Source organism: Neoarius graeffei, chromosome 20 (assembly GCF_027579695.1).
Source record: "Neoarius graeffei isolate fNeoGra1 chromosome 20, fNeoGra1.pri, whole genome shotgun sequence".
NCBI lineage: Eukaryota > Metazoa > Chordata > Actinopteri > Siluriformes > Ariidae > Neoarius > Neoarius graeffei.
In genome coordinates, this window is record NC_083588.1 from 53,532,911 (window position 1) to 53,548,822 (window position 15,912).

Here is a 15,912-nt window from a genome sequence, read left to right on the forward strand (position 1 = left end):
TCCCTGGGCACTATATAGTAGGGACGCCATTTTGTAGTGCTGTCCGAAACCTTAGTGAGGATTATGTGGAAAATGTGCTTAGTATAATATGCATTTATCACAGAAATACATGCGTGTATTTATTATTTTGAAAACCTACCAGCCGCCTGATCTGGCACGTTTTAATTGTGCGACAGTAATGACGTAAATACCAGCGTGACGGACTCGTCCTTATCCTGTCGTCTTTCCAACTCTTCTCTACTCCACGTTGGTTCGAAGTCGTATGGAATAATCTCCATGCCACGTACGCGAGGGAGGCAGATGTATGTTCAGAAGTATACAGTTTAATAAAGTGCAGAATATATATAGACCCTTTTTCAGCGTCACATGATCAAACAGTTGCGCACGTGCCCTGGCAACAGAAGCAGTAAGCTTCCCAATTGATTCTGGGACAGACTAGCGTACTTATCAATCATTTAAACGTGGATATATATATATACTGTTCTCAGCATCAACATGTCAACATACAGTGGGGCAAAAAAGTATTTAGTCAGCCACCAATTGTGCAAGTTCTCCCACTTAAAAAGATGAGAGAGGCCTGTAATTTTCATCATAGGTACACTTCAACTATGAGAGACAGAATGGGGGGAAAGAATCCAGGAAATCACATTGTAGGATTTTTAATGAATTAATTGGTAAATTCCTCGGTAAAATAAGTATTTGGTCACCTACAAACAAGCAAGATTTCTGGCTCTCACAGACCTGTAACTTCTTCTTTAAGAGGCTCCTCTGTCCTCCACTCGTTACCTGTATTAATGGCACCTGTTTGAACTCGTTATCAGTATAAAAGACACCTGTCCACAACCTCAAACAGTCACACTCCAAACTCCACTATGGCCAAGACCAAAGAGCTGTCAAAGGACACCAGAAACAAAATTGTAGACCTGCACCAGGCTGGGAAGACTGAATCTGCAATAGGTAAGCAGCTTGGTGTGAAGAAATCAACTGTGGGAGCAATTATTAGAAAATGGAAGACATACAAGACCACTGATAATCTCCCTCGATCTGGGGCTCCACGCAAGATCTCACCCCGTGGGGTCAAAATGATCACAAGAACGGTGAGCAAAAATCCCAGAACCACACGGGGGGACCTAGTGAATGACCTGCAGAGAGCTGGGACCAAAGTAACAAAGGCTACCATCAGTAACACACTACGCTGCCAGGGACTCAAATCCTGCAGTGCCAGACGTGTCCCCCTGCTTAAGCCAGTACATGTCCAGGCCCGTCTGAAGTTTGCTAGAGAGCATTTGGATGATCCAGAAGAGGATTGGGAGAATGTCATATGGTCAGATGAAACCAAAATAGAACTTTTTGGTAAAAACTCAACTTGTCGTGTTTGGAGGAGAAAGAATGCTGAATGCTGAGTTGCATCCAAAGAACACCATACGTACTGTGAAGCATGGGGGTGGAAACATCACGCTTTGGGGCTGTTTTTCTGCAAAAGGACCAGGACGACTGATCCGTGTAAAGGAAAGAATGAATGGGGCCATGTATCGTGAGATTTTGAGTGAAAACCTCCTTCCATCAGCAAGGGCATTGAAGATGAAACGTGGCTGGATCTTTCAGCATGACAATGATCCCAAACACACCACCCGGGCAACGAAGGAGTGGCTTCGTAAGAAGCATTTCAAGGTCCTGGAGTGGCCGAGCCAGTCTCCAGATCTCAACCCCATAGAAAATCTTTGGAGGGAGTTGAAAGTCCGTGTTGCCCAGCGACAGCCCCAAAACATCACTGCTCTAGAGGAGATCTGCATGGAGGAATGGGCCAAAATACCAGCAACAGTGTGTGAAAACCTTGTGAAGACTTACAGAAAACGTTTGACCTCTGTCATTGCCAACAAAGGGTATATAACTGATCCGTGAGATGAACTTTTGTTATTGACCAAATACTTATTTTCCACCATAATTTGCAAATAAATTCTTTAAAAATCAGACAATGTGATTTTCTGGATTCTTTCCCCCCATTCTGTCTCTCATAGTTGAAGTGTACCTATGATGAAAATTACAGGCCTCTCTCATCTTTTTAAGTGGGAGAACTTGCACAATTGGTGACTGACTAAATACTTTTTTGCCCCACTGTAATCAAAATCAACATGTCATATCAACATAATCAAAAGCAGCTTAAGTTGTTGGATAAACTGACGTTAGCTTTGGCTAGTAGCACTAGCTGCTAGCTTGTTATGCAGCTAAAGTTTTATTAGATTTGCCCATTAGCTTGCTAGGCCAAACAAATGTGTGTTTGTTCTAAGCCGATCTTTGTGTACAAACAGAAAAAGGGTCTATAAAACTTTAGCTGCATAGCAAGCTAGCAGCTAGTGCTACTAGCCAAAGCTAACGTCAGTTTATCCAACAGCTTAAGTTGCTTTTGATTATTATTCCACACCATGCAGGTAATCACGAATGTAAACAAGGCTTCCAGTAAAATCAGTAGATAGATAACCTTACCTGATATAAAGTGGGCGCTACAGACACGAGCATTTTTTATTATGTCCTCATTCCAGTCCACACGTTTAATCGCCTGCAGCCACAGCCGCCGTCTGTTGCTCTGAAATGGGCGTGATCCTTTAGGAATCCTATAAACCTTTAGTCCGCCGGTGGAATAGCGATTCGTACAACCGTATACACGACAACCAGACATGTTGATGCTGAGAACGGTATATATATATATCCACGTTTAAATGATTGATAAGTAGGCTAGTCTGTCCCAGAATCAATTGGGAAGCTTACTGCTTCTGTTGCCAGGGTGCGTGCGCGCGCAGCCATCTTTGTTTACAAACAGTAAATGGGTCTATAGACCCCTTCGCATGTTTGTAAACAAACCGACCGTTGCCAGGATGCGCGCGCAGCCTGGACCCAGAAACAATGGCGCTGCCCATAGACCGGCATTATGAGCTGTCAGATTATGCAAAACAATTGTCGTGACAAGATCGAGAATGTTACATAAATAAGTTAACTCTAACAAGTGGACATCGCCTACCGGATCCGCATTTAATTAAAGAGTGGACGGACGATGTTAGTAAGTTCCCTGGTATACAATGGCCAGATATATACTCGTACCTTATTGACAAGACTTCAGTGTACACCCACGAAAAACTTCGTGCCTACAAGTCTTTAGACGCATATGATTATGTGCGGGCATGTACAACTTCATTAACAATGGGACATTCATAGCCGAGTAAACTAGACCCACCCGCCTAGCGGCCAAAGTATTTTTGCCTAGCGAATGGGTCTAGCCTCGCACCATATAAAAAAAACACCCCGGGCATCAAATCGTGCCCGCCAATCACAACGCAAGGTTTTTGTTTGGATTGTTTGGGCGGGCTTTTGCAGGAGTGACGACAAAGCTGCGCGACGCTGGAGAAAGCGCGACAGGAAAGATGGCTGCGGCTAGTGAACAGCGCGCGTTTGACTCCGCTTTGGAATCAGTTTTAGAAGAATTAGACTTGGAGTTTTCGTTGAAACATGAGCAGGAAGAGGCTCTCCGCTCATTCCTTTTCAAGAAGGACGTTTTCGCCGTTTTGCCGACCGGCTATGGCAAAAGTCTGATCTACCAGCTGGCTCCGCTCGTAGCCAAAAGGATGGGGCTAGTTTGTGCAGTACGAAGAATTAATAAACAGCTTTGAAACATTACTTTTTGACTGTTTCTTATTTTCCCGTTATTTTAAATTTAAGGGAAATTATTTCACCAAACACCACTAAACAAAAACTCTCAAAAACAGTTTAAGCAAACCCTTGAAAAACACTTGGAAAAAAACTGTGTATGTGGTACAGACTCCAAACTTGTGGTCATTATCTCCAAACTTCTTAATATCTAGAACCTGTTTATTAATTAATACGCATTTTGAAAAATTATTTAATTTCAAGGCCTCCCCCACTGCTTTCTGTCGCTCTGACTACGTCACAGTCACTGTTGCGCTGATTGGTCAGAGCGTTGGCCTATACGCACAGAGACAGTTTGAAAGACAGCGGGTTGTTCATCCTACCCGCTTCGGAAATGTCTACGGATCGAGGCCAGACTAAATATTCACATTTAGCCTGGCTTGCCAGGCTAGGACATTCATATTCATTTTGTTTTAATCAAATTATGCCAGTGATGTGATGGCAATGTGGCTTTAGCTACAACAGCAAATACCAACACTAAACAGCAATTTGCAGGAGGTAATGGCATGAAAGGAATGATAGTGTAAAGAGTGCAGCTAAGAGAAATCAGAGCTGCGTAAAAAGCGAGAGGCAGAGAGCAGAAATGAAACTGAGCGGGGCGGGAGCTAGGTTAGAGTGAGGGCACACAATTTTACCTTTCCATCCTTGCTTTAAAATTGTGATTTTCGGCATACACAAATAATGATGGCACAAAATCTGGACTGCTTGAGTCAAGCGAGACCTCTCCTACAAACACAATTGCATGCAAAGCTAAGTTAACATGCTAACAATATTCATTACATTGTGTAACTATGACCCAGCTAATCAGACAAACGTTACCAAAGTATTTTGCTACATCAATAAACGAAGACTAGAAAGAATAAAAAAGAAAGATTTGATAAATAGCCTGATCTTACCTGTGATGAAGTGGGCGCTGCAAACCCGCGCATTTTTGATGGTGCTTTCATCCCAGTCTACACGTTTGATGGCTTGTAGCCATAGACGTCGGCGATTTTTTTGGAATGGGTGAGATCCTGCTGGAATTCTGAACATTTTAACCCCATCACTGCTACGATTCTGACACCCGACAACACAACAACTAGGCATCGCTGAGTCTTTTTTGGGTCCAGGCTGCGCGCGCAATTTCCTCTTACATATGAATGACGTTTACTGCAAAGGGGTCTATACAGTGAGACGATATATACACAGGCGAACAATCCAAAACGGCAGGCGAGATCAAAAACGAGAAAACAGGCAAAAGGGTCGGCCGAGGCGCAAACAGTACATCAAAGGCTAAGCGAGGACAAGAACGAGAAACAGGAAATCAAGACAACTGGTAGAAAGGCTCGGTAATGCGTACAGGCGTATCGTAATACTTCACGATGCAAATGCGTCAGCACAGTCCTTAAACAGGCAAACACACAGTTCCTTAATTGAGCTCAGGTGCGCCTTGTTCACGGCGCGCGTGCTGGAGTCCACTCGGCGCGCCTTCAGGTGCACACGCTACAGCGCGCAGGACTGACACTCCGTCACTGATGAAGCTGGCAAATCTCGAAATTAATCTAAACTGGAATGATATGGCGATCTGGCCGCTGTGTAAACGGTTTTCAAAATGGCGACGCTGACACTTCACGTTGCACAAGTCTCGTGAAGATCGCACGGATAAGCGACACCTGCTGTCGACCAAACGAACTACATTCAACATGGGTTAAAAACCGAAAAGGCCGATAAGCGTAATATAATAATAATAATAATATGCCGATACGAGTCACAATATAAGGTTAATAAAACCGAAAACGTAATTGAATAACACGTTAATTAAGAAATAAAGCAAGTTTAAAAATGACTTCAGTTCCCCTTTAATGCGTGTGTGTTTGTTCATCTAGCGGAGCACGTGTCTCACCTGGAGAACGTCTCCGAGGACGAGATCAACAGGCTGCTCGGGATGGTGGTGGACGTAGAAAACCTTTTCATGTCCGTGCACAAGGAAGAGGACACAGACACCAAGCAGGTCTACTTCTATCTGTTTAAGGTAACTGCAGACGGATCACTTTTCACATCGAACACGCATCGAATCGAACTCTAATGCCCAAATGTCACCGAAACACAGGATACAGGAACAGCCCAAGCTGAACTCGGTGTAATTACAGCACACGCATCTTCTTCTTCTTCTGAAGTAATTACTTGGATGAAAAAAATGTGAAATACAAAAACAGTGCAGACATTTTATTACTTTCGCAAAATCCAGGAAAACGTTACGCACTGAAAAGTGAAATTTTCCTTAAGCTGCTCATGTCACTTGATCTCTACTAGGGAGGTACATCTCCGTCACTGTGGCCAGTGCGATACATGTCTCGATGCGTCGATACGTTCTGATCAAAAACTCTACAGCTCTAAGAAATAGACAAAATATTCTCGCGCACAGGTGGCACGGTGGTGTAGCAGTTAGCGCTGTCGCCTCACAGCAAGAAGGTCCGGGTTCGAGCCCCGTGGCTGGCGAGGGCCTTTCTGCGCGGAGTTTGCATGTTCTCCCCGTGTCCGCGTGGGTTTCCTCCGGGTGCTCCGGTTTCCCCCACAGTCCAAAGACATGCAGGTTAGGTTAACTGGTGACTCTAAGGTGGTGTTTAGATTAGACCGTATCAGCAGATCATCAGATTAATGTTTTTAAAACGATTCGCGTGCACACAGCAACGCCAATACACGATTCGCGTGCACACAGCAACGCCAATACACGGATACGCTCGGCTCCGCAGGCATCCTGCGCTCCGAATCACTCCGCCCTGAACAGCGAGTGCCCTCTGGAGGGTGCGCAGTCCGGCCCTGCGCAGCTCACAGAGCGTGCGAGTGAAGCGCACGAGCAGTGATTCAGGACAAATAGCAGGAAGTGAAAGTCCGCGCCGTTTTTCAGCAGTCGCGTCACATGACCAACGTGGCATGACCAACGCCAGCGAATCAGGAAGGTGGATGTCACAGTGACGTTGTCCAATGACGACGTCAGCTAGAGCTCAGCACAGTGTATCCTCGTTCCTCAATGTTTACACAGCACCGGATCAGATACATAATGGATTGAATACGTGGGCCCTGGCGGATTCAAGTTGTTCCGCCTGTAGAGTCGTTTCCCGGCGTTTTAATGTGAACGGACAGTGCATCCGCGACGAAAACGAGACGGATACGGTCTAATGTAAACACCACCTAAATTGAGCGTAGGTGTGAATGTGAGTGTGAATGGTTGTCTGTGTCTATGTGTCAGCCCTGTGATGACCTGGCGACTTGTCCAGGGTGTACCCCGCCTTTCGCCCGTAGTCAGCTGGGATAGGCTCCAGCTTGCCTGCGACCCTGTAGAACAGGATAAAGCGGCTAGAGATAATGAGATGAGATATTCTCGCACACATTCACACACTATGTTCCCTAAAATATACCTGCGTTCAAGGAGTCCATGGTATTTATTTTACAGTCAAAGGTTATAAGGTGACCTTGATAACCTGTTTGAGTTCTTAATTATATAAATATTTTATATATTCATCTTATATTTATAGATCTAGGTTTTGTCAATCTGTATTTTGTTGGAAAATGTGTTTTGTAAAATACAAATTTTTTTCTTTGTAAAGAAAAGGGAAGAGGAGAGTATGTTTTCTTGTAAAGAGGAAAAAAAAGGAAAAATCTGTTATGTATAAAATTTCCTATCGAAGCTTTTAGATATTTGTATTAACAAACCCGCCTAGAGTAGCTTCAGTGTTTTGCAAAAGTATTCATCCCCCTTGGTGTTTGTCCTGTTTTGTCATATTACAAGCTGGAATTAAAATGGATTTTCAGAGGGTTAGCACCATTTGATTTACACAACATGTTCAAGATTCAAGATTTTTATTTGTCATATACACAATAACAGATACAGCAGTTTATTATCGGGTAATTAAATTCTTATTTTGCAACTGCCCGACCAAACTACGCTTACCAATATAAAAATAAATAAATATATAAAATATAAAATATAAAGTGCACATGGAATGCAAAATATAATAGACTGGTACCAAAATCCAGAATTGTGACACTCAAAGGCATTTTTGAGACAAAGTCGGCAAACGGTCTTATTTTGTCAATTTGGGTGTGCCGAATTCAAATCTGCAATAATGCCGAGCTCTATCTGACCTCTGTTGACCTCTAGAGGTCATTGAACTTTGGGCCTGTAAACGTCTCAGCTGAACCCAGTTTCTCAGCTTTCTAAGGAATGAAATGTACTAAAATGATTAATGAAGTTAGCAAATGGCCTTGTTTGTTAAATGTTTGGGTGCTGAATTCATTTTTCATTTGTAAAACGACATATGACCTCTGATAACCTCAAGGTCATTAAACTTGGCCTATAGGCCTATGCATTTAACGGCATTTTTAAACTGACTTTACTCCCCCAAAAAGAATATGAACAGACAAAAAACAAATAGAAAGGAACAAATACAACATTAAATGCCAGTCCATGTACATGTGACTTACTTTTCACAATGAGAATGCCTAGGCGATCACCTTACATAACATTGCATTACATTTAGCGGTTATTGTTTATACAAAGCTACTGAAAAAGGACAGATTCAGCGGCATACAGGGTATACAGGTTAATCAGGGTTAGTATACATGAGAGTTTTTTTCTTTGTTTGTTTTTTGTAAAGGCTTTACCCCGTTCAAAACAAAAAAACAACAAAGAAAAAAACTCTCATGTATACTAACCCTGATTAACCTGTATACCCTGTATGCCGCTGAATCTGTCCTTTTTCAGTAGCTTTGTATAAACAATAACCGCTAAATGTAATGCAATGTTATGTAAGGTGATCGCCTAGGCATTCTCATTGTGAAAAGTAAGTCACATGTACATGGACTGCCATTTAATGTTGTATTTGTTCCTTTCTATTTGTTTTTTGTCTGTTCATATTCTTTTTGGGGGAGTAAAGTCAGTTTAAAAATGCCGTTAAATGCATAGGCCAAGTTTAATGACCTTGAGGTTATCAGAGGTCATATGTCGTTTTACAAATGAAAAATGAATTCAGCACCCAAACATTTAACAAACAAGGCCATTTCCTAACTTCATTACCGTATTTTCTAGACTATAGAGCGCACCTGTATATAAGCTGCATCCGCTCTATTTAAAAAAAAAATATATATATACAAGCCGCACCGGGCTATAAGCCGCAGATATCCATGTTGAAAAATTAGATATTTACTGCATGTACAGAACGATTTTGTACTGTAAATGTACATGTATGTACCCGAACAGATTCTTTCCGAACAGTGCCTTTTAACACGGCAGCAACTTTGCTGATTAAAACGGAACAGAACCAAGAGAAAATAACCGGTATTTATTTACCTTCATTTCTCCTGTGTTTGAAACCACAAGTCACTTTAATCATCTTCGCTGAAACCCATGAAGTCGTCTTGCATCATATGAATTTCTTCGTGTGGTTTCCATGATGAAGGGGCGAGGATTTGAAAATAATTACCAGTTAGTAATTTGTCGTGCGTGTTCTATCTGCTAAAGATCTGCTAATTCTTCTTTGCATTGATTTTTCGTCTATCTTATTTTTGATTCTACTTCCGGTTAGAGCGCCCCTAGCGGTGGAAGAAAAATCCACAGAATAGCTGCACCTTTGTATAAGCCGCATGGTTCAAAACCTAGGAAAAAAGTAGCGGCTTATAGTCCAGAAAATACGGTAATCATTTTAGTACATTTCGTTCCTTAGAAAGCTGAGAAACTGGGTTCAGCTGAGACGTTTACAGGCCCAAAGTTCAATGACCTCTAGAGGTCAACAGAGGTCAGATAGAGCTCGGCATATTGCAGATTTGAATTCGGCACACCCAAATTGACAAAATAAGACTGTTTGCCGACTTTGTCTCAAAAATGCCTTTAACTCCTTAAATAAGCACTTTTTTGAATTTTGGTACCAGTCTATAAAGGTAGAGTGAAAAATGAAGATAACATTTAAAAAAAAAAAAGGAGAGGCAAACAAACAATGTGCAAACATAGAGGTAGATGTACTGTGCAATGTCTTGTGCAAAATGTGTAACACTTTAAAGGTGCAAATTGTTTTATTGTGACACAAACAATAATTAAGATGAAAAAAACAGAAATCTGGAGTGTGCATAGGTATTCACCCCCCAAAGTCAATACTCTGTAGAGACACCTTCTGCTGCAATTACAGCTGCAAGTCTCTTGGGGTATGTTTCTATTAGCTTAGCACATCTAGCCACTGGGATTTTTGCCTGTTCCTCAAGGCAAAACTGCTCCAACTCCTTCAAGTTAGATGGGTTGGGTTGGTGTCCAGCAATCTTCAAGTTATTCCACAGATTCTCAATTGGATTGAGGTCTGGGCTTTGACTCGGCCACATGAGATAAGATGAGAGATGTTTGTTCATCCCATAGGAAATTCTTGTGCCAGAGGTTGCTCAGAAATCCAACAATAAAGTGAGAAATAAATGCAGCACCAGCACCTAATGGAAGAACAATAAGAAGTAAGATAAATTTAGTAAAAGTTAGTAAACTAAGAAAAATAAATACAACCCCGATTCCAAACAAGTTGGGACAAAGTACAAATTGTAAAAAAAAAAAAAAAACGGAATGCAATAATTTACAAATCTCAAAAACTGATATTGTATTCACAATAGAACGTAGACAACATATCAAATGTCGAAAGTGAGACATTTTGAAATTTCATGCCAAATATTGGCTCATTTGAAATTTCATGACAGCAACACATCTCAAAAAAGTTGGGACAGGGGCAATAAGAGGCTGGAAAAGTTAAAGGTACAAAAAAGGAACAGCTGGAAGACCAAATTGCAACTCATTAGGTCAATTGGCAATAGGTCATTAACATGACTGGGTATAAAAAGAGCATCTTGGAGTGGCAGCGGCTCTCAGAAGTAAAGATGGGAAGAGGATCACCAATCCCCGTAATTCTGCGCCGACAAATAGTGGAGCAATATCAGAAAGGAGTTCGACAGTGTAAAATTGCAAAGAGTTTGAACATATCATCATCTACAGTGCATAATATCATCAAAAGATTCAGAGAACCTGGAAGAATCTCTGTGCGTAAGGGTCAAGGCCGGAAAACCATACTGGGTGCCCATGATCTTCGGGCCCTTAGACGGCACTGCATCACATACAGGCATGCTTCTGTATTGGAAATCACAAAATGGGCTCAGGAATATTTCCAGAGAACGTTATCTGTGAACACAATTCACCGTGCCATCCGCCGTTGCCAGCTAAAACTCTATAGTTCAAAGAAGAAGCCGTCCCAACTTTTTTGGAATCGGGGTTGTACAAATAGAAGGGTAGGAAAGTCGTATTGAACCTGAAAATCAGGTCATAAAGTAATTATTGAACATGGAAGAGAAATGTTGCTGGTGATCTTGAGAAGTAATATAAATTGCACATGGTACAGTAATATTAAGTACAGTAAGCCCTCAGTATTCGCGGGGGTTAGGGACCGAACATGGCTGCGAATAAGCCAAAATCGCGAATACTTGTAAACCCCCCCCCCCCCCCCCCCCCCCCCATAAAACTGCTCTTTATGTAGCGCACGGTACTCTCATTGATGCCGTAGTGACGAGCCACTGCCACAAAACTCTTCCCTTCCTTTAGCATATTGAGAAGTCCTACCTTCTCCTGCAGCGTCATTACCTTCTTCTGGCGCTTAGGTTCCTTGGCAGGAGCCTTAGAAGATGCAGAGCGTTTAGGAGCCATTGTAGGGCGTAAAAATTATTCAAAAATACCAAGAACGCACAACACGTGAACAAGTCTGAACTACGGGAACCGCGAGACTGTACTGTACAATGCGCTCATTTGTATCAGCCAATGAGCAGCAGCCCGCCATTCAAACTTCAGCCAATAGCGAGCGAGCATTCGGCTCCGAGAATGTAGCAGTGCGTAAACGTTTGATATGTTCGCCGCAAATGACCGCGAATCGCTGAGATTTCCGCAAATGTATAGGAGATATGTTCTATATAAAATCCCGCGAATATGTGAATTCGCGAACACTGAACCGCGAATAGGCGGGGGTCTACTGTATTTGTATACATACAGGACACGTTTTCGATGGAATAAAAACATGTTCTATTCCTTTCTCGCAGGTTTCATTCATTTGCTCCGATTGCTTATCCACGTGTATTATGTCACTCTACCCAATGGAGAGTGAGCGTCGAATATGGTTTACGATATTGCATGGTTGTCAAGACAACATGACGTCACATGTCAGAGCTGATGCGAAGATCCAATGAGAGAGTTTTCTGCTTCGCATGCACAGAAGCATTTCTTTGTTTGTCGGCAGCGCCCACAGTAAACCGTCGCAATGAATTAAAAATGCCATAAGATACGGAAAACACACAAAAACTTTCACGCTAGCAAGCGACTGTGACAATTTGTAACCAAACATGGCCGCCAGGTTTGTTCCATCAAATGTGTACAACCCCGATTCCAAAAAAGTTGGGACAAAGTACAAATTGTAAATAAAAACGGAATGCAATGATGTGGAAGTTTCAAAATTCCATATTTTATTCAGAATAGAACATAGATGACATATCAAATGTTTAAACTGAGAAAATGTATCATTTAAAGAGAAAAATTAGGTGATTTTAAATTTCATGACAACAACACATCTCAAAAAAGTTGGGACAAGGCCATGTTTACCACTGTGAGACATCCCCTTTTCTCTTTACAACAGTCTGTAAACGTCTGGGGACTGAGGAGACAAGTTGCTCAAGTTTAGGGAGAGGAATGTTAACCCATTCTTGTCTAATGTAGGATTCTAGCTGCTCAACTGTCTTAGGTTTTTTTTGTCGTATCTTCCATTTTATGATGCGCCAAATGTTTTCTATGGGTGAAAGATCTGGACTGCAGGCTGGCCAGTTCAGTACCCGGACCCTTCTTCTACGCAGCCATGATGCTGTAATTGATGCAGTATGTGGTTTGGCATTGTCATGTTGGAAAATGCAAGGTCTTCCCTGAAAGAGACGTCGTCTGGATGGGAGCATGTGTTGCTCTAGAACCTGGATATACCTTTCAGCATTGATGGTGTCTTTCCAGATGTGTAAGCTGCCCATGCCACACGCACTAATGCAACCCCATACCATCAGAGATGCAGGCTTCTGAACTGAGCGCCGATAACAACTTGGGTCGTCCTTCTCCTCTTTAGTCCGAATGACACGGCGTCCCTGATTTCCATAAAGAACTTCAAATTTTGATTCGTCTGACCACAGAACAGTTTTCCACTTTGCCACAGTCCATTTTAAATGAGCCTTGGCCCAGAGAAGACGTCTGCGCTTCTGGATCGTGTTTAGATACGGCTTCTTCTTTGAACTATAGAGTTTTAGCTGGCAACGGCGGATGGCACGGTGAATTGTGTTCACAGATAATGTTCTCTGGAAATATTCCTGAGCCCATTTTGTGATTTCCAATACAGAAGCATGCCTGTATGTGATGCAGTGCCGTCTAAGGGCCCGAAGATCACGGGCACCCAGTATGGTTTTCCGGCCTTGACCCTTACGCACAGAGATTCTTCCAGATTCTCTGAATCTTTTGATGATATTATGCACTGTAGATGATGATATGTTCAAACTCTTTGCAATTTTACACTGTCGAACTCCTTTCTGATATTGCTCCACTATTTGTCGGCGCAGAATTAGGGGGATTGGTGATCCTCTTCCCATCTTTACTTCTGAGAGCCGCTGCCACTCCAAGATGCTCTTTTTATACCCAGTCATGTTAATGGCCTATTGCCAATTGACCTAATGAGTTGCAATTTGGTCCTCCAGCTGTTCCTTTTTTGTACCTTTAACTTTTCCAGCCTCTTATTGCCCCTGTCCCAATTTTTTTGAGATGTGTTGCTGTCATGAAATTTCAAATGAGCCAATATTTGGCATGAAATTTAAAAATGTCTCACTTTCGACATTTGATATGTTGTCTATGTTCTATTGTGAATACAATATCAGTTTTTGAGATTTTGTAAATTATTGCATTCTGTTTTTATTTACAATTTGTACTTTGTCCCAAGTTTTTTGGAATCGGGGTTGTATGTAGAATAGTGATAATATTGGCTGGCTTTTTTTCACGGTATATCAGATGTATTCCATTCAGCTAGCATGATATTGAACTTCGACTTGTTCCGCGAAAAAAAAGGCAGCCAATATTATTTAAATATGTCGCTCAGATCTGCGATGTTCGTTTTATATGGAAAATGCGAGTTTTTCAACACGAGAAGATAAACTTCATATCTTGTGATTTTTATTGTTTCGACACATTCCAGTGTTCTCCACTTTTCAAAAATAAAAGGTGGTGGCGAGGGTTTGGGGGCCGACTAGGCCCCCAACGGGGTCCAGGGGCGGAGCCTTGGTGGGGGGGCAGAGTCCCCCTGAAGCTGACGGACTTTGGGCTTTTTTGACAGTGAAACCGGCCAATCAATGGATAGGAAACGCTAAATCATTGTTTGAAATCATTTTACAAAAAATTAACACATTCTTACTGTACATATCATCTTTACTGTCAATGTGAGACTCATTTGACATTTCAGTTGAGACTGGTGCGCCTGTTGCGCCTCCCTGAGTTAATTATTTTTTTCTGTGTGTGAAAAAAAAATGAACTTCCATGCATAAACAAAATACCCAATTACAATAAATGCATACATTTTTTACAATACATATAATTCATGTTAATTGGGTGAAACCATTACAATCCATGCATGAGCTGGTGTGCGTGCCCGAGACTGGCACTACAAAGCCAGTCTCGGGCTCCATAGTTCGGGTCCTTTGACCCAGGAACCTGGAAGTCCTGCAGTAAACAAACAGTGAAGCAACGGGAAAATGCAGCTCTCGCCTACACAATCACAGATACGTAAAGTAAGGCTACGTTCACACTGCAGGCTGAAGTGACTCAAATCCGATCTTTTCGCCCATATGTGACCTGTATCCGATCTTTTATTGACAATATGAACGACACAGATCCGATTTTTTCAAATCCGACCCAGGCCGTTTGGATATGTGGTCCTAATTCCGATCCCTATCCGCTCTTTTCATATGCGACTTCAGTCTGAACCGCCAGGTCGCATTCATCCGACTTGCACGTCATCAACAAGCCACAAACGTCACTATTCTGCGCTGAAGTAGGCGGCTGGTCTCTCAAAAAAAGTTACAACAACATGGCGCATAATCACGGGCGCAGATAGAGGGTGGGACGGGTGGGATTCGTCCCACCCAGATTTAAATTCACTTCGTTCGGTCCCCCCCACTTTGCATAAGGCAAACCTCACGGAAAAATCAAAAGACTAATTACCATTCGGTTTATTGAGGTGCACGGCAGTGTATACATAGTTGCAACAACTCACATAAAACAAAACAAAGACTGATATTCGGTTGGTTGAGCTGCGCAGACTGCACAGGTTGCGAGCTCGAGCTTGGTTGCTATGGTAACCCACAACAAGTTTGACAGGCATATCGGGGTTGGGGTTGGTTTGCTGGCAGCTTTGTCCCCCCCAGTTTTTTGTCCCCCCCAGTTCAAAAAACGTATCTGCGCCCCTGCGTATGACATCAATGCGAGGGACGCTTCGGGCTGTGAAGGTTCTGAATCTTCTCAATGGAAGGACGCAGAGGTTAGGGAGCCGATTTCCATTTGGGGGGATGCAGCTATTCAAGCTAGATTGGATGGGTCATACCGCAACCGGGCGGTTTTACTTCCGTAAACACTGGCCATGCTCACTGCGTGTGACGTCATCGTATCCTGCAATGCGTATGCGGAACACTTTCAGGTCGCTTTTCATTCATACTGAGGATCACATACAAGTCGCATATATTTGTTAATGTGAACGACCTCTCAAAAAAATCGGATTTCACAAAAAAATCGGAATTGAGCATTAAGCCTTGCAGTGTGAACGTAGCGTAAAAGACCTGAACTTAACTAATGTGTGTCTGTGTGCTGTTATATGATTACTGTGACTGCGTATGGTCAGAAAAGACGATAGATAAGCGTAACCGTTGCACAATAACGCTACAAACACTCGCAAAGTTATTTAGCTGCTGGCTGGCTGCAGCTTGTAGCTTCCAGCGTTACTGTGTGTCAGTATAGTGTAGTGTTGTGCGGTGTAGTGTAACGCAGGGATGGACCTCAATCTGCAGAGCTCCGTGTCACAATCTGTACGCAGCCGGCTGGATGGTTTTCTATTGCAATCGCGTGGCCGCTTCAGGTACCTCTGTATGCATTCGTTTAAT

At 42.5% G+C, this 15,912-nt stretch overlaps 1 protein-coding gene across 2 annotated transcripts in view; it reads left to right on the top strand.

Annotated features, from left to right (window-relative positions):
- kat2a (K(lysine) acetyltransferase 2A) overlaps window positions 1–15,912 on the top strand; it is a 71,317-nt gene that overhangs the window by 14,159 nt on the left and 41,246 nt on the right. For both annotated transcript variants that reach the window (XM_060901984.1, XM_060901985.1), the window contains exon 3: window positions 5,565–5,710. In XM_060901984.1, coding sequence (XP_060757967.1) covers window positions 5,565–5,710 — 146 coding nt within the window. The remainder of the gene's footprint in view (window positions 1–5,564; window positions 5,711–15,912) is intronic.